The sequence below is a fragment of the Lissotriton helveticus genome, chromosome 11 (genome assembly GCF_964261635.1).
Source record: "Lissotriton helveticus chromosome 11, aLisHel1.1, whole genome shotgun sequence".
Taxonomy (NCBI): Eukaryota; Metazoa; Chordata; class Amphibia; order Caudata; family Salamandridae; genus Lissotriton; species Lissotriton helveticus.
Window position 1 is genome coordinate 834,996,642 of NC_136072.1, and position 27,798 is coordinate 835,024,439.

At 45.9% G+C, this 27,798-nt stretch overlaps 1 protein-coding gene across 2 annotated transcripts in view; it reads right to left on the minus strand.

Moving 5' to 3' along the window:
• Positions 1-27,798, minus strand: part of KCNIP3 (potassium voltage-gated channel interacting protein 3) — a 694,194-nt gene that overhangs the window by 91,454 nt on the left and 574,942 nt on the right. For both annotated transcript variants that reach the window (XM_078667021.1, XM_078667022.1), the window contains one exon: positions 6,330-6,400. In XM_078667021.1, the coding sequence (XP_078523147.1) occupies positions 6,330-6,400 (71 nt within the window). The remainder of the gene's footprint in view (positions 1-6,329; positions 6,401-27,798) is intronic.

The following is a 27,798-nucleotide window of genomic DNA, read 5'->3' on the forward strand; positions in this document are numbered from 1 at the left end:
GTGCGTCACCCAATAATAATCCAAGAGGTTGGGGCATGCCTGTCCCCCATGATTTCAGGGAAGCATTAGGAGTGCTGCAGATATGCAAGGGTGTTTACCTCTCCAGATGAAAGCGATAAGGTCAGCCGGTAACCTGGTGATGTCTTTGATGGGAATGGGAATGGGCATTGGGAGCGATTGGACGTTGAGACGGCCCAACCAAGAAATGTAGAGCGTCTTCCATCGACGGAGGTCCTCATTAACCGCCCTCTGAAAACACATCCAGTTTGCCCTTGTCCAAGAGGGGAGGGAGCCTGTGATAGTAAGACCCAGATACTGTATGGAGTGCGAGGCCCATTGAATGGGGCAGAACATCTCCAAATGCAAGAGGCGTTGCGGTGGGAAGGTGGGCTTGATGGCCTGCAAATTTGCTACGTTTTAAATTTTTTTATTTATTTATGTTCAAAAAGTAGTACAGTACAATGCAAAGTACATAACAATTAACGACTTTGCTAAGTTGATCTTAAACCCAGAGATGCGCTCATAGGCTTGCAGGATCTGTACGACCGCCAGGAGGGAGGTGTCTGGCTCTGTCAGTGCCAGGAGTAGGTCTTCAGCGTATAGCAGGACCTTACGTTCCTGTGCAGCGAAGGGGATGTCTCTGATGGTCACCGAATGCCGGAATTCGATAGCCAAGGGCTCCACCACCAGGGCAAAGAGTAGAGGGGACAGTGCACTGTCCTCACGGCTGCCTCGGAATAGTGATCTGATTGAAGGAAGTAGGTGCTTTGTAAGCTTATTGATCATGACCGGGCAGAGCCCGATCTTCCACAACACCGCCCTCAAGAAGGCCCAGCTCACCCGGTCGAAAGCTTTTTCCGCGTCCAAGGAAAAGAGAAGAACATGGGTGGAGTAGCGCTGTGCCTTTTCGACCAGCTGGACCAAGCGGCGAAGATTGTCAGGGCCTTGTCTGTCCTTTATAATTCCCAATTGGTCTGGCTTTATTACCCCGGGAGGAGGTCATCGAGTCGGTTGGCCAGGATTTTGGCATTGAGCTTCCCAACAGTGTTTAGGAGGGCTATCGGTCAGTAGGAGGAGCACAGGACAGGGTCCTTGCCAGATTTAGGGATCAGAATGATTTCAGAGTTACATATGGTGGGCATGAGGCCTGTGGAGTGGGTGAGTGAATTAAAAAGGGTGAGCAGTGGGGTCTGGAGCTACGGCAAGAAAGTCCTTTAAAAGGATGGGGAGAGGCCATCAGGGCCAAGAGGTTTCCTTTTTGGGAGCTACCTGCGGAGTTTAGCGGCCATAAAAGTTCCTCCAGATCGTGAATATGGGAGGGATTCAGAGGGGGCCATGGACAGTTTTGGAGGAAGTTACATATCTCGGTGGGGTCTTCTTCCCTTGGGGTATAGAGGGTTCAGTCCCGAAGGGGCTCCTGCTTATCCGATTCGCGAAACCCGCGCGTTGTTGGAGAAATCTGTGTGCCAGAAGGGTTGCTACCTTATCTCCCCCCTCGTAATATTTTTGCCTAAGAGTGAGGAGTGAGCGCTCGGTCTTGTTGACCCATATGGCTTGAACCCCTCCCCTCAAAAGTGCCAGTTGACGCTTAGTTCACAATGTGGGGTGCTGTTTGTCGGCGCACTCCAGGGTGACAATGTCTGCTGTGAGCTTGGTTTCAATGAGGCTCGCTTCTCGAGTCCTATCTATGGAGATCGAGGTCAGCACCCCATGTATGGTGGCTTTGAAACCATCCCACAGGATGTGAGGGGAGGTTTCAGGCAGGGAATTGATCTTAAAATACTCTGTGATGGCATCCTGCACTGCTGCCCTGTCAACCAGGTCCTTAAGAGTGGGGGGGAGACACCATCACAGGGTCGAGCGATGTCAGCAACACGTGGTGTCCATGTGAGTTTGATGTGGGCATGATCTTAGATGGAAATGTCGGATATACGCGCCGAGGTATGAACGGGCAGCAGGGAGGAGTAGACAAATAGGTGGTCCATGTGGGTGTAGGATTGGTGCACATGTGAGTAGAAAGGGAAGTCTTTGGAGTCTGGGTGGAGGTAGCGCCAAGCATTGACCAAACCACTGTACTGGATATCATTCTTGAGAGACCCAGACATTGCTCTGGTGCCCAGAATATGTGAGGTGCTTCAGTCAAGCAGGGGGTCCCAGACCAAGTTAAAATCAACCCCCACGATGAAAACAACAGACGGTGCACCGATCTGGCCCAAAAGGATACAAAGAATGAAAGCATATTGGGCTTGGGTGTGTGCATAGAGGTTGAGGAGTGTGAGGGTGTTCCTTCCCCTCTCGACTAAGAGTGAGATACCTCCCATCTGAATTCCTGCTCAGCTTAAGAACCTTCGTATAGATGTTTCATTTGCATAGGATGGAAACACCGAGTCTCTGTGGTGGTGTATGCCCAGTGTTGATGCGGGTATTTGGGGTGGGCCATGCGGTGACAGTCCTCACGGATGAGCGGAGTCTACTGCAAGAATATGATGTCTGGATCTTATTGTAGGAGATAGCGCCATACCTGACAGTGCTTGCTAGGGGAGTTTAGCCGCGTACATTTAGGGAAAGCAGCTTGAGATCAGGTGTGAAGGTCATGAGAGAAGACTGGGAGACAGGGGACTTGGCGTGCAGAAGGTGACAGGGTGAGCAGCGGCTGGAGAGGGCGAACCCCTCATTGTGTCCAAGGGGTATCATGGAGGCTGCTGTGTGAAGAAGACCTTGAGGAGGCTGGAAATGCATGCAAGGATGTGGGGGAGGGATAAAGGGGCCAACGGGGCCCAACCAGGCGAGCCAATCCATAAAGGGCCAGGAAAGATGTATCGGACCCAGAGGAGGAGGGGATCTCAATGGAGGAGAGCTCGCTATGTGAGAGGGGTGGACTTTAGCAAGTCAAGCAACCAGTGTAGTCAAGTAATCAATCCTGCAAAGGAGAAGAAACCAGTGAGAAACAAACAATGAGCAACAGTGGGCTGGGCTCCATGCCTGGGCCCAGCTGGGTGAGCAATAGTCCAACGAGCTAGGAACCTGGCCACGCAGCGGTGAGAGGGGACCGGGCTTAGGTGCAAATGTCATTAACCATCAGCTGGAGAAGGTGTCTGCTCTGATTTCATGTTCTGAACGTTCACAATGATATCTGCTTTCACAGTCCAAGTTGCCTGGGAGGACTTTGCATGGCGGGAGGGACCCCGCCGGTGGGCCATCCGGGCTGCCATGGATCTCAGTGCACAGAGGAAGAGAGGTGGAGGCCTCCATCCCCGGGAGGCCCCAGAGAGATCTGGCCTCAATGAGAGAGCAGACCATGTACTTCTCGTCGTTCCAGATGAAGAACAGTTTAAAGGGGTGAGCCCATTGATATTTGACGTTTTGGGAGCGCAAGTGCTCGGTTATGGACTTAAAATCTCACCTCTTCTTCAAGGTTAGAGGGAAGAGATCTTGGAAAATTTGTATGATGTGGCCCTGGAACACCAAATGCACCTTGCCTCCCGAAGCACTGTTTCTTTATCCTGGAAGAAGTGGACCCTGGTGAGAATGTCTAGGGGAGCCTGCGGGTGCCCCAGGGCAGCGCCGACCTGATGTGCCCTGTCCAGGACCACGGATGCCTACCCAGACCTCCCACGGACAGCCATCAAGAGGTCCCTGGTGAAAGTCATGATGTCGTCCCTCTCCGCTCTACGGGGGACGCCCTTTTTGCGAAGGTTTTGTGCGGCTCTTGGTTTTCCAAGTCCTCCTGTTTGGCCTGGTGCTCGATGTGATGCTCCGCCAGAGCATTCACTAGACACCATAGGGCCTCCTGGTCCTCGGCCAGAGAGTCGACAGTACGCTCCAGGTCGTCTACCCTGTCTCCCACCTCAGTGATGTCCCTGTGCAGCCTGCCGAGGCAGCTTTTGAAGTCAGTCTTCAGAAAGCTGATCTCCTGGTGTATGTCAGAGAGGAACTTTTCCATGTAGCCCTGTGTTATGGGAACGGTGGGAGACGCTGCAAGGGGCTGCAGAGTCTGTTCTCTCTTGGTGCCCATGTCTGTTAAGGCAGATTTGGCCCAGAGGTAGGCCACCAAGCTGTCTTTTGGCAGTCTTACTTCTGGGCATGACATCGGGTCCATTGTGTAGAAGTCCGCTGCTAGCCATGGGAGCTCTTTTTGGCTATATCCAGTTGGCCGTGGCTTGGTGTGGTGTGCAGGCATAATGGTTGGGCGTGGCAGACGGTCCCCGGAGGTAGCGGAGGATCAGGTCTCGGGGTTGTCGCGACAAGGGGCGACCAGGCCCAGGGCAGGCAAGGGTAGGAAGTCTAGCATTCATAGGGATGGCGAGGTGCAGCCAGGGCCCGCGGCGGGCACGGAAGCAAGGTCCAGCTGTAAGGCACGCGCAACCCCCTGGTTGGGGAGCCCCCACCAGGGTGATCCTTCATCAGGCTGAATCCACAACTGTGGGCCAGGAAACAGAGGGGTCCGGCACCCTGTGGCAAGTTCTCTCACGCAGTCCCAGGTGGGCCTTAAGGCCAATCCCAGCCGGGGCCACAGAGTTACATGGCCAGGCCGGGTGACAGCAGGAGTGAGGAGGCCGTGATGTAGGCAGTCAGCGATGTGGAGAAGAGGTTTGCCTCCGATAGAGGGGTCCCCCAGGCCCCCAGAGGGAATGAGTCATCAATTTTGCCGACGGGGGCTGGGGAGATGCAGGATCCAAAGGCCCAGGTCAACACGCAGGAGAGAGCCAGGCAGCGCCCCAGGCCGTCCAAAGCCAAGGATCCCAAGGCCGTCTGCGGAGGTCCAGAATAACCTGGGGACCCTGGTCATCCCTCCGGAAGTCCTCCTCAACAGAGTGGGGGCCCCAGAGTGTTACCGGGCCCAGGCAGGTGCCCCCGGGTCGCCAGGCAGCACAGGGCTGCCCAGGTCAAGATGGCGGCATCAGGCATCGCAGTTGCAGGGACGAGAAGGGGCAGGGGGCCCAGAGGCAAGAAGCCAGGACAGCCCAGGCTGACGGAGGCACTGCAGCCAAAAGGTCCAGGGGCGGCGAGGTACAGCAGTCTGCGGTTAGTCCACCTGGTTTGGCCCAAGCGTGACTCTGGTCTACTACAGGCTCAGGCCGAGCAGGTGCTGAGCGACAGTTGGAGGCTGAAGGGCGGGCAATCCAATGAGGAGACAGGGCAGGCGCTCCGCCCCAGCAGCCGGACGCCGCAAACCGGGTCAGGAGAGGGGGCTGATGGCACTGCCGGCAAGAGAGCAGGCGTGGCAGGGCAGCAGGACCAGAAGCCCAGGGGGCCGCAGAGGCACCCCTTCGGGAGCCGGTGGTGACGCAGGGAAGGCCGTGGGGTACCCAATGCGCAGACCAGTCTCCCACTGGCACGGGTCCAGCCCACAGCAAGGTGATGTCACCGGTGATGCGGGGCAGACAGCACAACTGAAGCTCCAGGTGTCCAAGAAACTGCAGCAACTCTTCTGGCGACCCCATGAGATGTAGGAGAGGCCTCAGAGGATAATGGTGGCAGGCCTCACGGCCTCCGGAGCGGCAGCTGAGCAGAGGTTCCGGGAGCAGGCTCGATTTAGTATTGCTTCCACGGAGTCAGATTAGGTATGTATAGGCTCCGGCACCGCTGCGGGCCGAGATGGGCCAAGAAAGCAGCATACACAGGTTTTGGGGCCCAAGGGCGGTGGGAGCTCCAGATTCACAAATCCAGCACCATGTTAGGCTAGGCCTCGCTCCCCAAGTTTGCCACTTTTAAGACTAGGCAGGTTTGTTTAAAAACATTTGTTTTTTAAATATGTTTAAAATAACTTACCATTTGGGCTGATTAGTAAAAAATGTATAACTTGCTTTGCCAGCTATTAAAGTTGTGATTGTTTAATAAAATGTATAGATACCATTTATAATGTTAACAGTGTTGGGGTTAATTATTATAAATAAGCTAATGGAGGAGTTTTAAGAAATCAATTGGCTCTTTTGTAAATATATTTTTTTAATTACTTATCTAAGACCTGGCATTAGTGAACGGTGATAAAAACACAAATTTTCATGAAAACAAACTAAGGTTGTTTACTAAATAGTATTAAAAGGCACTTCGGCATTACAACAACATGTAATTGTTAACCAAATGTTAAGAAAGTTATTTGAACATTTACAAGTCGGAATTTTCTTTCACCAACCTCTGTTTGGGATTTTAGCTCACTCCTCAGTCTCAGTAACAACAAAGGGATTCTGTCTGATCATTAGTCTTATCCATTCAGCAAAGATGAGCTTACAAAAATCTGTACTTTATTCTCTCGTAAGTCATAATTTTTCAAAGCCTTCAGTTCCGACAAGGTTGTTTTCAGTAATCAAAAGGAAAAAACGATTTACCTCAAAACGAATGGCACCATTTCGGTCTATATCAAAGGCATTGAAAAGGAAATGAGCATACATTGAGGCATCTGTGGGATAAGAGGAGAAAATATTAAACAACATACATTAAAGACCAAGTTAGACAAAATGCACAAACCTAAAAGAGGACAAACAATCTAAAAAGGCTGGGAAACAAAGTACTTCTCAACTCTTGGGGCTAAAACATCTAAACATCTTGGGGGGCATACTGTTTATTAACACACAGTGGCAAAACATTTAAACATATTTAAGCATGAAAAGTATTTTATCATTTAAAGACTTAGGACATGTCATTTAAAGGTACAAAGAAACAACGCACAGAAAGGCCAGATGAACACAGGATTGACAGGTCAATCTGGGAAAAAGAACCAAATGACCCAGAAACACCAAACTCTTTAGATAGCTCATACACTTTAGATGTAAAGAGGTTTTAGGTACTTTATGCTCCTGGGCTATAAAGAGCAGTTGACAAAAATGTAAAGAGCCATGGGTGCACAGCGTTTAATGGGTTTGGAAGACAGAACATCTAAAGACCAAACAGGAAAAAGCATAAGGAAACCTCGATAATAAAGCACCAAATGATCTAGGGAGGCTAGGATCCTTTTGAACCATTAGGAAAATACTTCTAAAGACCAAGAAGTCAAAGTAAAGTAAGACATAGGGGTACCACACATCTACAGTGCACATAGAGACTGGGAACAAATTCCCTAACGACCCAGGAAAATATAGTCCCTCAAGAACAAGAAAGGCAAAATACATAAATACCCAGAGAATCTAAAGACCAGGGAAAGAGAACATTTTACCACCAGACAAACAAAATATGGAAAGATTCACAGGTACAAAGACACAACAACTTAATGGACCAAGCATAGAAATACTAGGGGAGAAAGCATCAAAAGATCCAGGGAGAAAAACAAAGAAAGATGGTTTGCGACAAAGCACTTTATAACCCAGGGAGACAGGGCACATAAAATGTAAGGGAAAAAAATCATCTAAAGCGGCATAAGAACAGAGCTCCTAAAATTATACTGTAATGACTAAAATCCACGTGGATTAGTACATCTTAGAAATCAGGGACAGGGTAATAAAGCATAGAAAGACCTATATAGACAGGGCATCTAATGCACCTAACAATACGATAAATGATGCATGGATGGCTTAGGAATACACCCCATAGAAAGAAACAGTATCTAAAGGACAAGTGGGCGGGTTGTTTTAAGACAGGAAATTAAAATGCATTGAAAAAAGCACTACCTAAAGAACCATGTGGCAGATAAGGCACTGAAAGACCCTGGGTGGCAGAGCATCTACTGACAAAGGGCCAAGTGAGTCAGTTAATCTAAAGATCAAGTAAGCTAAATCAGACAAGAGGGGAAGAGAGCATTTAAAGATCCTGGAAGCAAAGCATAAAACTATTGAATGGAAAAACATAGAAAGAACTCAGGAACAAGGTATGGGTAGAGTCAGGGAAATTAATCAATATAAATCAACGGGTGAACAAAAGAATATAAAAAACAACCATAGTAAGACTGGAGAGAACAGGAGGAATGAAACATCTAAAGATCCATGAAGATAATGCATCGACAGTACAAGGGTGCGGAATGGTATACAAAAGCATCTAGAGACCCAGAAGAACAAATCAGGAAAAGGGAAAGAGGGCAAACCACAAAAAGACCGAGAAGGGAAAATAACTTAGAAATCCTGGAGAACATGCTCCTAATTAACCAAAACGGAGGGGAGCATATGACTTGGGAGCTCTGCAGCATGGCTTAATGGAGATGATATGCAACTGTTTAAATTCAGTTTCCACTTAAAAATCTGGTAATTATTGTCCCCTGCTTCAGCCAAACTTCATAATCAGGGGTAGATAGATGTCCCGATCCTCATGGTTCCTACACCGAAAATAGTTATGGAGCTGTAAAATTCAAGAGCTGTGGGCCTAGATGAAGTTTGTTGAAATTTTAAAATTCTGTGCACACTCTTTAGCTATGTATCTTAAACAACTGTCTGACTTTTGTTTAAATACTAATTCAATACCAAATTCGTGGAAGGGTAGTAAAATTATTCCATTATATACAAAAACAAGACGGTAATCATCCTAAAAAATCATTCTAAAGACCACAGTCCGGTTGCCAACCTAGATGTAATGGGGAATTTTTTTTATTTTTTACTAAATGTCCTCTATCGAGATCACCTTTGCGGGCTTTTTTGTCCGATGATGATTGCTGAAATATATGTTAGGATGAGAAAGTCAAAACTGTATGTGGTATTTGTTGAATTTAATGCATTTGACAAGGTGGATGGACCAACTCTGTGGCAAAAATTAATAAACTGGGGTTTCCATTCTCCTTGTTGCAAACACCGGTTAACCTATACTCTGAGAACTGACTAAAGGTCTTAGGTTCTGAATATACTTCCAAAGTAACTATTCGTAATGGACTAAACAGGGATGCACTGTAGCGCTCCTGTTATCTTCTTTTTATTTAGTTGATTATCCAAAAAAGATGAAAGAGGTAAATTGCAGTCCTCCAAATTTGGGTTCTAATGTACTCTTTTCACTCGTGTATGCTGATCTCTTGGTTTTAATCTCACACCAATAGGCCTAAAAGGACAGTTGGATGTCCTTGCATATTTTCCAGAAACACATAATGTATCAGTAACTAAGAGAGAAGACAAAAATCATGATTATCAGAGCCCTAGGTATGAACACTCAAAATCACTGGCATTATAAAGCCACTAAACTTGAATTGGTAAAAGATTACACACATTTAGGAGTGAATCTATCTAAACATCTAACATGGGTGAACAATGTACAAGCCAAATCTCTAAAGCAAAAGCAGTGGGATTTGACCTTCAGAATTCTTTCAGATGGTAGAGATATCTCTTCCTTATTACTGGTCCTTGTAGCAAAAATTCCTTTAGTTGCATTACATGCAAAAGAAACTCACTCAATCAGTGCTTTGAAGAGGTATGTAAATATAGAATCCAATTTATGGAAAAGTTATTTGAGGGCTTGTGGGTACTCAAGCCCACTTCTAGGCATATATAATTTCAATTGAGTGGGGATGGGCCAGCTTCTTGGGTCATAATATTTTGTCTGCAGGGGATACCGATCCCACACTCATGCAGGTACCATTGGGCGCCTGGAAATCTACTCCGGATGGACGGAACTAAATAACTGTTTCTTTCCATGTTAGGTGGTTCCCACTGTCGAGTCAACAGGGCGTCAGCGGAGGTAATGTGTATTGTTGGCTGGTGGAGTTGAAGGACTGAGGGGCTGGATCACGAGGCTTAGTCAAACGATTTTCTGCAGTATTAACGCAGGAGGATGGTACATCATCAGCAAGAAGAGATGGGGAGGAAGCAGTCACGAGATGGGGTGAGAAAGGTGGAGGTTAAAGAGGTGTAGATCAGGAGACCAGTGGAAACAGGGAGAGAAACAGTTCTTCACATACACTGCAAACATGACGTAAACCATGAAAGGATACATCAACCAATCAAAACACTGATATTGAAATGCTCCTGGGTGTTACAAATACAAGAACAGAAAGGAGAGCTTTCGAGCCCCGGCTTCCTTCAAAAGAGAAGTAAAAGCTATCCTCATGGCTCAATCCAAGTGAACTCTGTTCTATTCGCTGTACTTTATTACTTGCATTGCCTCGCTTATATTCTTTCTTCGATTATATCTTTGCCATTTTGCACTAGCATTGCACCGCATTGTCTTGTTCTAGATGTATCTTGTACTTAACTATTGCGTGACTCATTATATCGTTATATATTCTGTATATATTTCTACCTGTCATGTAAAGCGCTCTGATACTCGCAAGAGTCTGGTTCGCACTATATAAAACGTTCAAATAATAATAATAATAGTCACAGGACTGACCTAAAGCCCATTCTAAGTATAGGATATATACTGGAAATAACAAGTCTGTCTACAGACGGCTAAAACTGTCTGTAGCTAAGGCCTAACAGGCATCGGCAAGGTCAAACAGCTTAGCCCTGAATGATAGAGATATTTGCTGTGCCAAATGCATTTTTATTTGCATATGAATGCATGAGTCATGACGCCTGCAGATGCAGGGCCAGAAATTGCAGAATGGTGATGCATAAACACGTTTGCATTGGGAGTTATGTTCTAACCTGGTAGAAGGCCATATTAGTATAGGAAATTAAATTAGAATTTAAAAAAACAACTGAAAATCCAGTGCATGTGAGCATGTGATCTATTTGTGCGTAGCTCTTGTAAAAACAGGTTGCGGGACAGGGAGTGGGATGCAAGCATCAGAGAATGGATTAACAGCTTAAAAAGAAAGTTTATGTTTAAAGCACAGGAACAAGTGAGAGGGGAGCAAGTCACCAGTGGAAGATTACAATTCATACAAACAGAATACTGAGACCAAATTCCTCCTGGGTGGGACAAGCAAAAACACATAAGGAGGAAAGCCATAGAATTAAAGGCAAACACCTGAGATGGACAACAAGCTCATCCCATCAGCGGCAAGGGGCTGCCCAGAAGCCCACTAAGTATATGTTATGTACTAGAAACAATAGGTTTGCCACGTTAATATACAGAGATCGCTGCCACTCAAGGGGTGGAAATATGGACATTCCAATGCGTCTCAAAGGATGGGTAGCCATAGAAGTTTGGGAACGCCCAAAAAGAACTAAGATTGTGAGCATTCGCCAATTCAACCCACTCCTTTTATCAACTTGAAATGGGTTGGATTTTTACTGCGGTACAGTGTAAGCCCTTTCCAGGTTGGGAAGGGGAAAGAATCGCCCCCATTTGTTGGGAGTTGTTGGACTTGGCCCTTTTTGGCTAAAGCTCCTTAAACTTTTTGCCTTCCTCCTAGACCTTTTTCTGACATGATGTTGCCGACTTAGATGCTTTGGGCATTTTGCCACTGCTGATCAGTGTCAAAGTGCATGTGCTCCCTGTATAAAGTGTTATGGTAACTGATTGGTATGTTTGTCGTACTAGTAAAGTGCACTATGCATGCCAGGGCTGGTAATGCAAATGCTACTAGTGGGCCTGCAGCACTAATTGTGCCACCCACACAAGTAGCCCTAAAAAGAGATCTCAGGCCTGCCACTGCAGTGGCTGCGCACAGTATGTTAACTGCCTTGTTGTCCTGAATAGTGCACCCACTTGCCAGGCCTTACCCTTCCCTTTTTATGCACATCAGACACCCCTATAGTAGGCACAAGGTACCCCCCTGGGCAGATTGCAGTGTATGTGAAAGGTAGGACATGTACTGAGGTGTATACCATGTCCTGACAGTGAAATACTGCCAAATTCGTTTTTCACTGTTGCAAGGCCACCTTGCCCATAGGAAAGAAAGGGGAATGCTGTGTCACATGTTTCCAGCATATCTTCCCATAGGTATAAGATGGAGAGATGGAGTTTAGTGTGCCTGAACTCAGAATTTAATAACGCATCTTTTTGTGAAGATGGTTTTTAAATTGTGTGTTTAGAAACCATGCTTTTAGAAGTGGCTGGTTTCTGGTCTTAAACCATCCTGTGTGCCTCTGCCTGGTTGTGTACTGATTGACTGTCTGGGTTTGGATGTGACAGGGTCTGGGGAGTGTCTTGACATCAGGGAGGAGTAGGTGAGACAGCAACAGGCTGGCTTGCATTTGATGTGGGGGGAGGAGGAGCCCCCTGGATGTGAAGCATTTGGGGCCCAGACCCTCACGATCAAAGGAAGAGGGTTTGCACTGGCAGGAAGACACCCAGGTCTGGTCTGGTTTGGACTGGGCTCAGAGCCCCCTGAACACAAAGATTTCAAAGGCATTTAGGGGTATAAAAGTGAGATCTGAAACCACTGAACTCAAAACCGAACTCAAGCCTGAAAAAGGATTGAAACTACTTTGTGATCTAGAGGAACCTCTGCCAAGGAAGAACTGCTGAAGAGACTGAAGAGAAAGGACTACTCTTGCTGTGTGTTCCGGAGCTGGCCTGCAGTTTACTGATTTGACTAAGGAGAGGACAAGGGACTTTGCTGTGTGCTGTGTCCCCCTGCATGAAAGGACTTTGTTGTGTCCTGAAGTAACTTGTCTCCAAGGGCCCGAAAGGAGCTGGCTCCCTGTAGTGGAAACTCAGGAACATAAAAGTTTCCAAGTGTGTCTCAGCGGCACTGTGTGCATGTGCTTTTTGCAGCCCAAGACCCTCGTGAGAATTGCCCCGTGACCGTGTGCCCCGGAGGAGTCTTGGGAAATTCAGGAACAGAAACGTTTCCAAGTGTGTCTCAGTGACGCTGTGTGCATGTGTTTTTGCAGCCAGAGACCGTCGTGAGAATTTCCCCGTGACTGTGTGCCCCGGAGCAGTCTTGCGCTCTGCTTTGATCTTTACGTGACCAGAAGTGCTGTGATCGTTTTCGCCATCGGCCCGGACCATCGTCCCAAGGAGGGAGCCGTGAGAAATCACCGCCGCCGGCCCGAGCCTGCCTAGGCCAAGGAGAGACCTGTGAACCTTCTTCATCGTGGGTTCGAGGTCCTTTGCCCAAGATCAACGGAGTTGCACCGGGAGCCGATCAGCTACGAGGCCGTCGCCTGGTAGCACAACTTTCACTGTGAGTAGCAGCCACCGCCAACCCGAAGCCGCGAGGAGAGGAGAGACTGCACCTGCCCAGTTAACGCTCATCGAGTGTGCGTATCGCCGCCTGGGGGGAGTACGTGCTACTAGAGACCGCTCTCGGCCTTTCCCATCTTTGCAGCGCAAGCCTAAGCTCAAGTCAGTATAGCGGCCCGTGCTCGCGGAGGAGTTACGGAACAGGGGTCAGATTGGGGAGCTGCACTTTGTTTCCTTCGTCACAGTATTGGGGGCATATTTTGGCAAATGCTGACCGCGAGTCAGCCAAGAGTGGCATAGAGACCTTCCAGAGCACCGCGATCGGTGCCAAACCATTATTACTTGCTTTTATGATGCGCATTAATATGTGCACTAAGAACGGCCTTATTACTTGCTTTTATGATCCACATTAAAACGTGCACTACGAACTGCCTTATTACTTGCATATACGATCCGCATTAATACAGGACTACGAATTGCCTTATTACTTACTTTTACTATCTGCATTAATACGTGCACTATGAACTGCATTATGACTTGCTTTTACGATCCGCATTAGTACTTGCATTAAGGACTGTCTTGTTTCTACATTACGAACAGCAATATGAACTGCATAGCTTTGCATCAGGACTGCATTAGATCATCGTGAACTGCTCATTAATTCCGCAAGAACCTACAAGTGATTGTTGGCCTAATAACTGGCCCAGTGAAATATTACGAATACGCATATGCTGGATATTTTTTATTGTTTGGTCTCATCGTATTTCTTCTCGATAAAGATTCCGCTATTTTCCTAAATCAGAGTGGTGTCCATTTGTGATGTTATCACTGTGTTACTGGGAGTGTGGTTGCAAATACTTTACACATTGCCTTGGAGATAAGCCTGGCTGCTGATGCCAAGCTACCGGGGGTGAGCAGGAGTTATCTAAGAGTGTGTCCCTCCTTTCCCTGACTAGAAGCAAGGGTCCCTATTTGGACTAAGGTACCTACCTCAGCCAACTAGAGAACCCCAGTTCTAACAGGAGTGTACGAGGAGTAGTTTGATCATACTGAAAAAATATTACCCCACAGAGGAAAACAAAAAAAGTGTCTTTCCATATGGGATCTTATTTCCCCTGTGTAGAGAACTCCTGTATGGAGTTCTGCGCAGAGTGAGAATGGAAGTCGGAGGAAAATATCACATTAGTTTACCGGAAATCCTGTTGGAGTACTGCACCCCACGCAGCTTTCCATGCAGAGTCCTGGGAATATTTTGGAATTCCGGAAATAGAAAATCTACACTCTGAAGTAGGTGTAAATCTACAAGTGTAAATGTACTACTTTCTTTGTGATCTGACCCCAAAACGTGGACACCTCTCTGTAGGAAAATAGGATCTGCTATCATGGTTACCCCCACTTTTTGCTGGTATTACTATGTTTTATGACTAGTCTGACTGGGATTCTGCTAATCAGGATCCAATCGCTGTGCTTTTTCCCTAAATTGGAAAGTGATCAGTACTCTGGTACCTTCCCCATTGGCTACTGGTGTACCCTTCTAAGTCCCCAGTATATGGTACTAAGGTACCCAGGGCATAGGTACCCCAGGGGTCTCCCATTGGCTGCATTATCTATTGGCCACCCATGAGAGATCACTCAAACTGTGACTACAGGCTGCCTTGGCAGCCTGTGTAAGCTGGTGCTACCATCACTTGCAAAATATATAAGTTGTCTTATATCTGTGGGCCCTGTACTTAAAACCTATAAGTCACCACTAAGGAAGGCCTTTCAATCCCGAAGGCAGGGTGCTAGGTTATAAGTGAGAGGGTGCCCTGCACGAGCAAGACACCCACTACAAACCCTGGAGTTGATTCTCCAGGCTTTGTAAGTGCGGTCAGCCATTTTGATACATCTAGTGGCCATGCGTCATTACGTGATGGCTAACTATATATTGGTTGTGCTGAATCTGGGCATGTTTGGTATCAAACATGTTGGAATCATACTCCAACGCCTTTACCGGTGTTGGAGGTATGATTCCATGCACCAGGGTGCTCCTCCAGGAAGCCCCCCTTGCTCCCGGTAACAACCTTCCAGGGTCTGCCAGCAAGCTAGTGCTGCTGCTTACCACAGACAGGATTCTGCCCTCCTACTGCTGAGCTGAGCTTGAGCGGTGGAAGGTAGAACAATACGTTTGCAGCCACAGGGACGTGTGACCCCCCCCCCCCCCCAGACAGGACATCTTGTATTGGGCTGGGGTGGGGGCGCTAGCCAGAGCCACCAGACTGCTTTGAAGGGCACATATGGTGCCCTCCTTGTATACAATGGTAAATAACAAGGACCCCCTGATTGTGGATCAATTTCCTGGGTCAGGGCAAGCAATATAATGACTAGTAACAACCCCAGGCAAACCAAAATTCCAAAGTGCAATGAAAACCAGCAAATTAAAAATGACACTTTACTAAAAAACGATTTTTATAAAAAATCATCAGAGTATTTAATAATTTTCTTAATACAAATTACACAAAAATGCATATATTTTCTAAAACACCATATACCATATAATTAAAACAGACTTGAACATAAAATTTAAAAATGATGGTAAGGGTGAAGTAGTGACGGTTTCCTCAACGCGTTTCGACACCAAGTGTCTTCGTCAGGAAAGTACCATCATATAATTAATCTGAAAAATTGAACTTACGGCACTGCACCATCAGGTTCTGATGTGTCTTAGTGATATGTGTGGTAATTGGGCGAGCGTGTCAATCACTATGAAAACGCTAAAATATTAGTACGGAGATTCCGCTGTTAACGGGGCTGGTCGGACATTCAATTGTGCAGCACTTAGGCTGTCGTTTTAAAAGAAGGGCACAAATCCAAAAATATTAGTACGGATATTCCGCTGTTAACGGGGCTGGTCGGACATTCAATTATGCAGCACCCTGGCTGTCGTTTTAAAAGAAGGGCACGAATCTCTAGTAGGCTAAATAGACCTTTGGAACTTTTATATATTGCAGAACTAACAAGGATCTGCGCGGTGATGAATAGCAGTCAGCCTCACTGTTGGCAATTTCAAAGCGTATCTTCAAGGGGCAATGATGGCCTCCTGGTGATTCCTCTTCTCTGGTCAGTGCCGGTTCCAAACTCTTTGTATACTCCAATTTGAGTGAATCAGGGAGCACTTGGCTCTCGCTCAAGCGTTAAACTAGACAAAGGACATAGAGGTATCCACCTCTCTGTCCAGCCCCTCCACTGGGAAGGAACCCTGAATTGTTCCAACCCTTCCCCTTGGGTACTTAAAGGCTCACCTGTGGGTGTCTCTTCAGATTCATCGTGGACAAGATCCAAACCTGAAACCCCTTCAACTTCGACCGTCTTGGCACCTTGATCTTCGCTGGACTTCACCTGGAACCAAGACTACACCAAGGAAGACTCCTGCTGCTCCTTGTCTCGCTGTTCTGCAAGTCTTCTTCATTGTCTGTGCTTCATCCAGGTTCCTCCCAAGGCCTGTGAGCATCGAAGACACCCGAAGGATTCTCCCTTGGAGTCACTCCCCTGCATCTGCAGGACCCGCAACAAAGCTGACCGGTCTGTTGCTCCCGACGTCCTACGGACTCAGAAGAGCGCAACACCACAGGTGGTCATTCTGCAACTCCCTCAAGGCCTGCTTGCCCTCTCAGTAAGTTTGAGGCCAGTATCCCTCATCTGAACCCCTGTGCGCCGCATAGACTTGCCATTGCCAAGGCTTGTTGGCTCAGTACTCCAAAGCTCTTCGGGCTACAAAAAGCTCCAGCCTCCAGCATCCCCTCCTGCCAAGATCTTTGTCCTCACTGCATCCTCTGCACCGTGGGCCTGTATCTTTGGGGAGCTGCTCAAGGTCTTCTAGAGACTTCTGTGCCTTCGGCCTATGGGTCCATTTGAAAGTCTTTCTTGGCTTCAGTGGGCTTCCCTGCTTGCTCGATCCTACTTTGAATCTCCTGCAATTGGACCTTGCTGGTCCCAACATTGCACCTTTTCCACTTACCAAATCTGTTGCGGTTGCCAAGGCTTGTTGGTGCTCCCATCGGACACCGACTCCCTGGTTCTTGACTTCCAATGTGGGGCAGCTCATGAACGGCTCTTGGTCTTCCACAGTATCGCCTGGTCCTCACAGCTCCAGCGACAAGGTCACCGTCAACACTCCTGCATCGTCCATCATCTGTGGTCATTGCTCTTCCATGCCTCCTGGTCACCTCCGTGTAGAATAGACTGTCTCCTCCGCTTGCAGGATCTTCTCATCAAGAATCCACCCTTGGATTCCACTGGACTCTTCCACCTTCTTCACGAGTGGCATCTTTCCTGAAATCTTCCATTGTGGTCTACAGCGGTTTCTGATGTCGCTTCACACCTATGCACCCAGGTTGCCAGTGTAGGGATCTTGGTTCTTGGGGTATCCAGAGGTGGGGTGACTCTCCAACCTTCTGTCTTCCATAGGGTTTCCTTAAGATCCACTGGGAAGGGTCCTTATTCTTGGAAACTGCAACCGCGACTTTCATATTGACGTATATTAAATATGCGGCTGTGTTTACACTCTGTATACAGCCTCTGTGGGGTTCCTGGGTACTTACTTCAGGGGGCTCCTTTTGTCACGAGCTCTTCTGAGTTTTCTGAGACAATTTCAGACCTCAGTTGCAGTTCGCATTCCACTTCTTTAGTATATGGTTTGGTCTTCCCCTGGAGACCAGTGTGTATTTGTGCTTACTTACCTGTTTACATTTGAAGTATTGTGTGTATTTGTGTTTATATCTCCGGGTAGGAGAAATACTAATGTGTTAATGAGTGTGCATAATAAATAGGCATATTTGTAGAACTACACTGTGTGGTTCTATTTCGTTTAACCTGCACTATATGATTAGATCTGGTAAAACAAGCTGCTTAACACTCCTTCTGGACTAAGCCTTAAGGCTGCTCTCCACAGCTACCACTGAGAGAGCTTTCTATGGTTGTCTAAGACCACTAAAATCACCATAAGGGTTGTCTGGATTAGTGCAAGGTGCTTTACATAAATAAGTGTGCACCATATACTAAGCCAGCCTCCTACACGCCCTGGTCTGTAAAATGGGAGATTACAATTTTTAACCAGAGGCTCACACTTACAGTATTAACTGTGTTCAGTACATGAGGTTGGATGAAAAGTTTGAACTATGGGATACATTTTTTCCTGAAAATGGGAACTCTGCATTTTCTAAATCCCATGAAAGGTCTGTAATCATTAGCAAATGCAAATAAATCAGCATTATTACTCCTGTGAGGCTAAAGATAGGCTTTTTCTTTGAATGTATGAATACATTCTTTATTGCGTGATTAACAAAAATCATTACAATTAAATATCTTAGAAACAATACGAATACGAAAACATTATCACATTCCTATAAATAGTAAGCACCTGTATAAAAAGACAAGTCTATAGTTACGAGCCATACCATAACTATAAAACCTGTTGTGAACTTCTGTTTACAGCCACATAAATGTATTTTACAATTTATAGTTATACATTAGAATCCAATTGGCCTTATAATTCCATTGTGCAAATCAACTATAAAATCCTTTAAGGGATAGACTGGATCATTACATGTTAGTGCAAATGTACTGTAAACTATATGTCCATTGTGCAGACAAGCTATAAAGGTACATCAGTATCTTCCACTGTGCAAACAAGGTGTAAGGGAGCAACAGTATCTTCATTCTTTAAATTTCTAATAAATTACCATAGCATCATAGACATTAAATCTTTCAGGGGGCCGTAATGTGCAAATAAACAATTAACATGCATCCATGTATTTAAAATGTCTCTTAGAACCATTGGATTTGATTATAGCATACCTTGGACAATCAATACCAAACATTTTTTTAAAGCAGCTAGAAACTTTATCAGTTGACATAGTAGCAGAATTGACTTGCCCGATAGACATGAAATAAGCACCTGACGAGCCGATCTTACCCCAAACTTCAGAAATAAGGGTTGTAAAAATATGTGTCGTATTTTAGCCAAGTTGGGACACACAGATACTATATGCAATAGAGATTCATGTAGCCACCCACAAAGTCTACAGTTGGTACTAGGCCACTGCTGCATCCAATCTAATTTTTTTAATGTTTTTTTTATTGAAGCCAAAAAGTGGGTATTGGGGTATGGCTGGATATGCAAAGACTGATATGAATTAATCACAGTCCATGCATACATTTTTCCAGCTAAAGCCATTTTATCCGCATTGAAGGAATTAACTTTGATTTGTTTTTTTTTACATTTATTTATGATTGGGCATTATCAGTTCGTTGAGCCCAATCTGCAAGCCAATTTCATGTAAAAAAGTTCAAATATAGGATCTCTAGGTAGCAGTATAAGACGATTTAATTATTGTAAGCCAGCAATTGTTCACTAGGTAGGCAGGATCGGAAGGAACCAGAGAACATGAATTTCAAAAATGCCCCTTGCGACACCATACACTGTCTTTGGAGACCAAATTTAATCTTATTTCAGCTTGACCACCTGACCTGGGGCGCCCAAAAGTTGCTTTATAAGTCTTGATTATTAATAGATCCAGTAGCTTTGCATCTTTCCCCCTGGCAATAGGTGAGCCATATGTAATAGTTGGCTGGAGCTTTGCTCTCATGACTTTGAGGAGATGATCATATGATTGGCAATTTAGGGATTTATGCAGACATTTACAAGCATGAATTAGGATTACAGTTTTTGCCAATAGTTCTTTAAAATGATTCTTAAATGAAACTCTAGGTTTCATTTGGCCCACCTCTGGCCCTCTATGAATTAGTCTTTAGTTTTGCTAGACCAATTTACATGATTTTAGTTTTTCTAACATTCAGTTCCAGGCAACTTATTAATATATAATCACCAAAAACATTTATCAATCTTTGTAGACCTATAGGGTTTTGGCTCAACAGCATAGTATCATCCGCATAATGAAGATAACTAATTTGCACCTCACCTAATCTTGGAGAATGGGCTTAAACAGAATCCTAATACTGCAGAAAAGCTGATCAAAATAAATTAAAAAGGCAAGGAGCAAGAACACAACCTTGCTTTAAGGCATTATAAGTTTTAATTTTTTGTCATAGAGTACCACCGTCACCCAGACTTACCTGAACCCAAGTATTGGTATACAAAAGAATTGTGGCTTCTATCACACTCCGTGGAATGTCCCAGCCAACCAGTTTTTGCCATAATAACTCCCGTGGAACTGAATCAAAGGCTGCCTTTAAATTTATAAAGGGGATGTATAGATTTTGTTTTTTTTAAACTGCCCGCTCTGCTAATAAAGGAAGGGCCAACAAGTTGGTAATGGTAGATTAACCCTTACGAAAACCTGTTTGATTGAGTGGAAGAACAATAGTTACTTACCTGTAATCTGTGGTTCTCCAGTATTGGTGTCTTTCATAGATTCACATGCCTGAATCATTCCCCATCGTCGGAGTGGGAGTCCCACGGTACATAAAAAAGCAATAATATGCACATAATATCCCCAAAACGTTGGTAATAACCAACCAGGAAGTAAAGTAGCCCAAGCTGCAAGAGTAAAAACTTCCACACTCATTACTATCCTAGTCATTTTGTATAGTCCAAACTGCAGCCAATCAGGCAACAGCACCCACCAGAATGTTCTCCCCAGAGGCTCAGGCTCTCAGATTTTCTTGCACAGGAGTGAACCTAAACATCATAGCCTAAGAGCCTCTGAGGGGAGGTGGGCGGGTTGCATGTGAATCTATGAAAGACACCAATACTGGAGAACCACAGATTACAGGTAAGAAACTATTGTTCTTCTCCAGTATTGGGGTGTCTTTCATAGATTCACATGCCTGAATCAGAGTAGATAGCAGTACCCAAACAATGCTTGGAAGACGCTATTTGTAACATAAATCTGTACATAGCAAGCATATGCAATTACATATTAAAAATGCTAATATTCATAAATGCATAAAAACGTGCAATCACATGAGAATGTACTCAATATTAGGCATGATAATAAGCGTCTGAAAAGCAGTACAGAGGAGGAGGGAAACAGAGGTTCACCTTATCTGAAAAGATTGCGGAGAACCGCTTGTCCCACTGAAGTATCAGCATCGCTGGCAGCTTCCAAACAGTAATGTTTGGTGAAAGTATGTCTGCTGGACCAAGTAGCTGCTCTGCAGATTTGCTGAAGAGGAACACCAGCAGTTGATGAAGAAACCGCCCTCGTAGAGTGTGCTCTTGGAGTTGTCTGCAAAGGTCTTCCAGCTTGTAAATGGCAAAAGTCAATAGCAGCAGAAATCCATCTAGCTATGGTCTGTTTAGACACCGCTTGTCCTTGCCGTATCTTTCTGTAGGCAACAAACAATTGATCGGATTTCCAAATGGTAGAGGTCCTTTGTAAATAGAACTTAAGACATCTTCTGATGTCACGGGTATGCAATGCCCTCTCCGCAGGGGTTTGCAGGTTAGGAATTTTTTTTTTCAAGATGACTCGTTCGCTCAGGTGAAAATCCGAAGGCACCTTAGGCATAAATTTAGGATTGGTCCAAAATTGGACGTGAATAGTAAGAAAGGTGAATTGATGGTGAAAGCCTGAATGTCACTGACTCTTCTAGATGGGGTCAAAGCTAGCAACAGAGAAAACTTCCAGGATAGAAATTTAAAATCCACTCTGTGAATTGGTTCAAATGGGTGGCGCATGAGCTGCGCTAATACCACATTAAGATGCCAGGATGGAGGTGGACGACGCACAGGAGCAAACATTCGGAATAGTCCTTTAAAAAACTGTTGCATTATTCTTGCTGAATAAAGAGAATTGGACCCATCCTGTCGGAAACCTTGAACTGCCTGCCAGAAAGATCTTTAACGTTGCATGAGAGAGGCCTGATCTCGCCAAGTGCAAGAAAAAAGGTAATATCAGTTCCGACTGTTGCGTGAATCGGGTGAACCCCAGCAGATTGACACCATACGCAGAATCTTTTCCATTTAAGTTTGTATGTCCTTATTGTGGCAGGCGCTCGCGAGTTAGCCAGAACTTCCTTGCAATCTGCAGGAATATTTAGATGAGCGAATTCAAGGTGCTCAGACGCCAGGCAGCTAATTTCAGAGACGCAGGATTCGGATGGCAAATCTGACCGTTCTGGATGGACAGGAGATTCTGTACTGGTCGAAACTGAATTAGATCACACTCTGATAGGAGGAGAAGTTCGGCGAACCAGAATTGGCGAGGCCATCTGGGAGCGATGAGAATCAGGCGACAAGGTTCTCTCTTCATCTTCCGGAGAACTCTGGGAACTAACGGTATCAGAGGAAAGGCGTAAGCATATATTTGAGACCAGTTCATCGAACACGCATTCCCCCGAGAATCTTTGTGGGGAAGCCAGCTTGTAAAGAATAGGCATTTGCTGTTCTTTTTGGTCGCAAAGAGGTCCAGATTGGGGTGACCACACTGATGGAAGATTCGATCCACTGTCGGCTGAAGCAGTTCTCATTCATGGGTGGACACCTTTGACCTGCTGAGGGTATCCGCCAGAACATTTTAAACTCCTGGCACGTGAACTGCCAAGAGATTGATCTTGTGCCGTTTCGCCCAAGCCCAGATTTCTTGGGCTTCTTGAGACAGAAGAGCTGACCTTGTTCCTCCCTGTTTGTTCAAGTAATGCATACTTGAAGTATTGTCTGTGCGAACCAATACTGTGGCTCCCAGAATTATGGTACGAAACAACTTGAGGGCTAAGAAGATGGCTCTTAGTTCAAGTAGATTGATGTGCCACTTTCTTTGTTGAGGGCTCTATTTCCCGCTGACCTTTAGCCCTTGAAGATGTGCTCCCCAACCCTTGAGAGATGCGTCTGTGGTGATAGTGAAATTCGGCGTTTCTTGAAGGAATGCACATCCCTTCTTTACATTTCTTTCTTGAGCCCACCAGAGAAATGCCTCCCACATCCGAGGAGTGATATGAAGGAGATCCTCGAATTAACCTGAGACTTTTAACCATTGCAGGTGGAGCTCCTCTTGAAGGGGCCTCATTCTGAGGCAGCAATTTTGTATCAACGGGATGCAAGAAGAGACCCTTCCCAGAAAGGACTTGAACAGTCGGACTGAAACTGACCTTTTTGATCGTAACATGTGAGCCAGCTTTTGGATTCTTTCTTGCCTTTCATCTGACATGAAGGTTTGAACTAGTTGCGTGTCCAAGGTCACTCCCAAGAATGTTTGTCTTTGCAAAGGAACAAGATGTGATTTGCCGAGGTTGATAGAGAGACCCAGCAATTGGAACAGAGACAGACATCTTTGGACATGGGTGTTTGTGTCTGAGAAAAAACTCACCTTGATAAGGCAATCGTCCAGGTAAGGAAATATTTGAATCCCCTCCAGACGGAGGTGCGCTGCTACTGGAGCTAGGACCATCGTAAACACTCTGGGTACCGATCTTAGTCAAAAGGTAAGGAACTTGAACTGGAAATCCCTGCCAGTCACTCTGAAACGCAGGAACGTCCTGTGACGGGGCAAAATGGGGACGTGGAAGTACGCATCCTGAAGGTCCAGGGTGGCCATGCGATCCCTTGCCGACAGAAGATGAAGTATTTCTTGAAGCGATAACATCCGAAATGACAATTTCTTTAGATACTTGTTGAGGGAACAGAGAACTAGAATTGGACGCCATTCTCCGGATTTCTTCTTTATCAGGAAGAACCGTGAATAGAATCCCGTTCCTCTCTGCAATTGAGGGACCTTTTCGATCGCTCCTTTTGTAACATAAAAATTATTTGGGAAAACAATTCCTTGAGATGAGCTGGAGGTGGGCCCTTTGAAGGGAAATTTGGAAGAAACTTTTCGAATTCTAGAGCATGGCCTTTGGCTACAGTGTCTAGGACCCACTTGCCTGATGTTATTGAGGACCAGTTTGAATAAAATCTTGAGATTCTTCCTCCAACTTTTACATGGGACTGCGACAGTGGCAGGTAATGATACTCATTGTCTTTTGTTGGAATCCTTTCCGTGGTATGAAGGTTTCCTCTTATTCTGGGAATAGGATGTGGTGCGCTGGCCATATGCTTGGTAACGTTGCGTTTGGTAGCGTTGATTTCCTTGATATGACCTGTAGGAAGATTGTTGGCTATAGCTTCCTCGATTAGAGGACGATCCACGTCCTCTCGCACCCCGAAAGGGCGGCTTACGAAACTGTAAGGTATCAAGAGATCTGGCTGTTTCTGTGTTCTTTTTAATGGTTTGTAAGGCTTCTTCTACATGTGGGTCAAACAAAGCCTCCCCGTCGAAAGGCATGTCAAGTATCTTAGCCTGTACTTCCTGGGGAGATGAAGTAGCCTTTAACCAGCCTTGTCGACGTAGAACAGCAGCACCCCCGCCAGATGCCTGAAACCTGTGGAAGCACCGTCCACTGCCCAAATTCTTTCTCCCTCCTGTAGCACCTTCAGAGCTTCAGATTTTGATGGCTCTGGTAGCATGCCTATGTATGGTGAAATTTCAGACCACATTTGTCGGTCGTACCGGCACAGAATGGCTAGAGAATTTGCCGCACGGACTGTTGTTGCTGCCATAGTGGAGACTCGTTTCCCAATCGAGTTCAGTCGCCTGCCGTCCCTGTCAGGTGGGGCTGTGATCGGAGAAGATGTATTTCTAGCCCGTCTTTGGGCAGCCTGCACGATCACGGAATCCGCTTTTGGGTGCCCTATGAGGCATGCTGGAGACTTGTCAGACGCTTTATATTTCTTGTCCAGACGTGGCAAGACTGGAGGAATAGATGCAGGATTTTACGCCACTTTCAATCCCTCTTTCCATATAAAATCTATAATGGGAATCGCTCGTACTAGTCTCCTTGGCTGGTCTTTAAAATCATGGAGGAAGCATTCTTCCTTCTTAGTTTCCATAGGGATAAGGAAACATTGGGTTGCTCTTTACATAAGGAGGTGAAAGCCTCCAATGTCCACTGGAGGTGAATCAACAGGAGCCGGAGGTGAAGGAGAAGGTGTTTGGATCTGGTATTCATCCCACTCCGACAATAGAGATCTGTCATCTACCTCACCTTCCTCTCTATCTTCATCATCCGATGAATGCGCTTCTGCAGAATGATGTGAAACCACTGGCGAAGGAGGTCTAGGAGACCGGAATTCTGATGTGGAAGCTTGAGCCACTGGTGTTGGAGGCACGGAATCCGCTGACTCAGATGGCGGGAAACGGCGGTAATAATCGTCCAGCATATACTGAAAATTATTTAATAAAGCGATGGGCATCTGAGCTGTAGGGACATTAGCAGTAGGTGAAGCCACATGTTCAGGCGAAGGTTGATCATCTTGATCATCTTCCTGGTATTTGATCAACAGCTCCGGAGGACTTGTAGCTGTTCTAAATCTATCATCCACATCAGAATCTTCCTCACTATCTTCTGAATCCAGCAATTTGTCAGGAACCTGTAGAGGTACCTTATGTGGAAAAAGATGCAATGGAGATAAGGGTTCAAGCGTGGAACCAACTCTTTGTAATAAAGGAGGTTTTGTCGTAGATGGCGTTGATGATAAAGCCGTAGACGGTGACCATACTTGTATTTCAGTACATGTTGATAATTTTTGCGTCGACGGAAGAGTCGTCAACGGCCCGTCGACGATGGAATAATCCCTGAAGGTGATAACACTGATGAGGAAGTGGTCATCGACGAAGTTGTCTTCAACGACGAGGAGGGCTTTGTCGACGATTTGGTCGTCGACGATGTAGTTCTTGACGACGAGGAAGTCGTCGACGATGATGAAGTGGCCGTCGACGAGATCTTCTTAGTCTACGTCGTCGACAGTGCGCTACGATAGGAGTATATGCAATCTCTTTCGTCGACGAAATGGGTCTCACCAAAACGTGGACCAGCGTCGACGGGGACAACGCCGACGACAATCATCTGAGGTTTAGGAGAGGAAAAAGTCACCGTCGATGTAGAAGAACAATAGTTACTTACCTGTAATCTGTGGTTCTCCAGTATTGGTGTCTTTCATAGATTCACATGCCTGAATCATTCCCCGTCGTCGGAGTAGGAGTCCCACGGTATATGAAAAAGCAGTAATATGCCATTTGTACATAGCAAATAACAGTTATAATAAACCAGGAAGTAAAGTAGCCTCAGCTACCAATGAAAAAACTTCCACATTAGTGACTATCCAAGTCATTATGTTAGACCAAACTGCAGCCAATCAGGCCACAGTTCCCACCAAGGTATTCTCCCCAGAGACCCAGGCTGTCAGATTTTTGTAGCACTGGAGTGTACCAGAGTATCTAATATATATCTAAACAGTCTGGGTGAGACTCTGAGGGGAGGTGGGTGGGTGCCTGTGAATCTATGAAAGACACCAATACTGGAGAACCACAGATTACAGGTAAGTAACTATTGTTCTTCTCCAGTATTAGGGGTGTCTTTCATAGATTCACATGCCTGAATCCGAGTAGTTAGCAGTAATACAATATGTCGCTCTTAGACGCCCAAAAGAACAGTTTTCATGCATGAAAAGAAAGCAATGCAATAACATATGAAAGCGTCAAAGAGCAAAATGAGGTGGGAGAGATCACCAGAGGCTCACCTTATTGAAAAAGATTACGCAGGACTGCTCTCCCCACCGAGGCATCGGTATCACTTGAAGAATCCAGACAGTAATGCCTCGTGAAAGTGTGTCTGCTGGACCATGCTGCGGCTCTGCAAATGTGCGGGAGAGGCACACCAGCAAACAAAGCAGTTGAAGAGGATACTGATCTCGTAGAATGCGCTCTAGGTAAGGTCTGTAAAGGTTTACCTGCTTGTTGATGGCAGAGCCCTATCGTGGATGAGACCCACCTGGCGATAGTCTGTTTTGTAACAGCACAGCCTTGTCTAGGTCTGCCATGCGCTACAAATAGCTGATCCGTTTTTCTGATAGCAGCAGTTCTCGAAAGATAAAATTTAAGGCATCTCTTAATGTCTAATGTGTGTAAAGTCCGCTCAGCTGGTGACTGCGGATTGGGAAAAAATGTCTTAAGTATCACTGGCTCATTTAGATGAAAATCCAATGGTACCTTGGGCATGTACTTCGGGTTGGTGCGTAATATCACAGAGTCATGTGTGAATTGCAAGAATGGTGGCTTAGTGGTGAACGCTTGCATGTCACTCACCTGTCTGGCAGACGTTAATGCCAGCAGTAATGCAACCTTCCAGGTGATGAACTTGAGATCGACCTTATGGATAGGCTCAAAGGGATGGCGCATAAGCTGAGCCAGTACTATATTCAAATGCCAAGATGGAGGTGGTCGACGTACAGGAGGAAACATACGAAATAAACCTTTAAAGAATTGTTGGATTATTCTCGAGGAGTATAGAGAATTCTTACCATCCTGACGGTATCATGATATGGCCGCTAAAAACACTTTAAGTGTTGAGTGTGCCAAACCTGACTTAGCCAACTGCAAAAAGAAGGGTAAGATCTGTGCCGGTTCCGCCTTCATTGGATGTAGATTCATAGTTTGGCACCAAACACAAAAACGCTTCCACTTCAGTTTGTAAGTTTTGTTTGTTGAAGGCGCTCTAGCATTGGCCAGGACTTCTTGACAGTCCTGTGGAATGTTCAAGTGTGCAAATTCATGGTGTTGAGGAGCCAAGCTGATAATTTCAGAGAATGAGGGTCCGGATGACACACCCTGCCATCTTGAATTGTCAGAAGATTTGTAATTTGAGGCAGTTGGACTGGCTCGCGCTCTGACAGCAGGAGAAGCTGTGTGAACCAATACTGTCGTGGCCACCGTGGAGCAATCAGGATTATTCGACACGGTTGTTTCCTCATTTTCTTGATGACCTTGGGAATTAACGGAATTGGCGGGAAGGCGTAGGCAAATATCCGTTCCCAATTCATGGACAGAGCATCCCCGC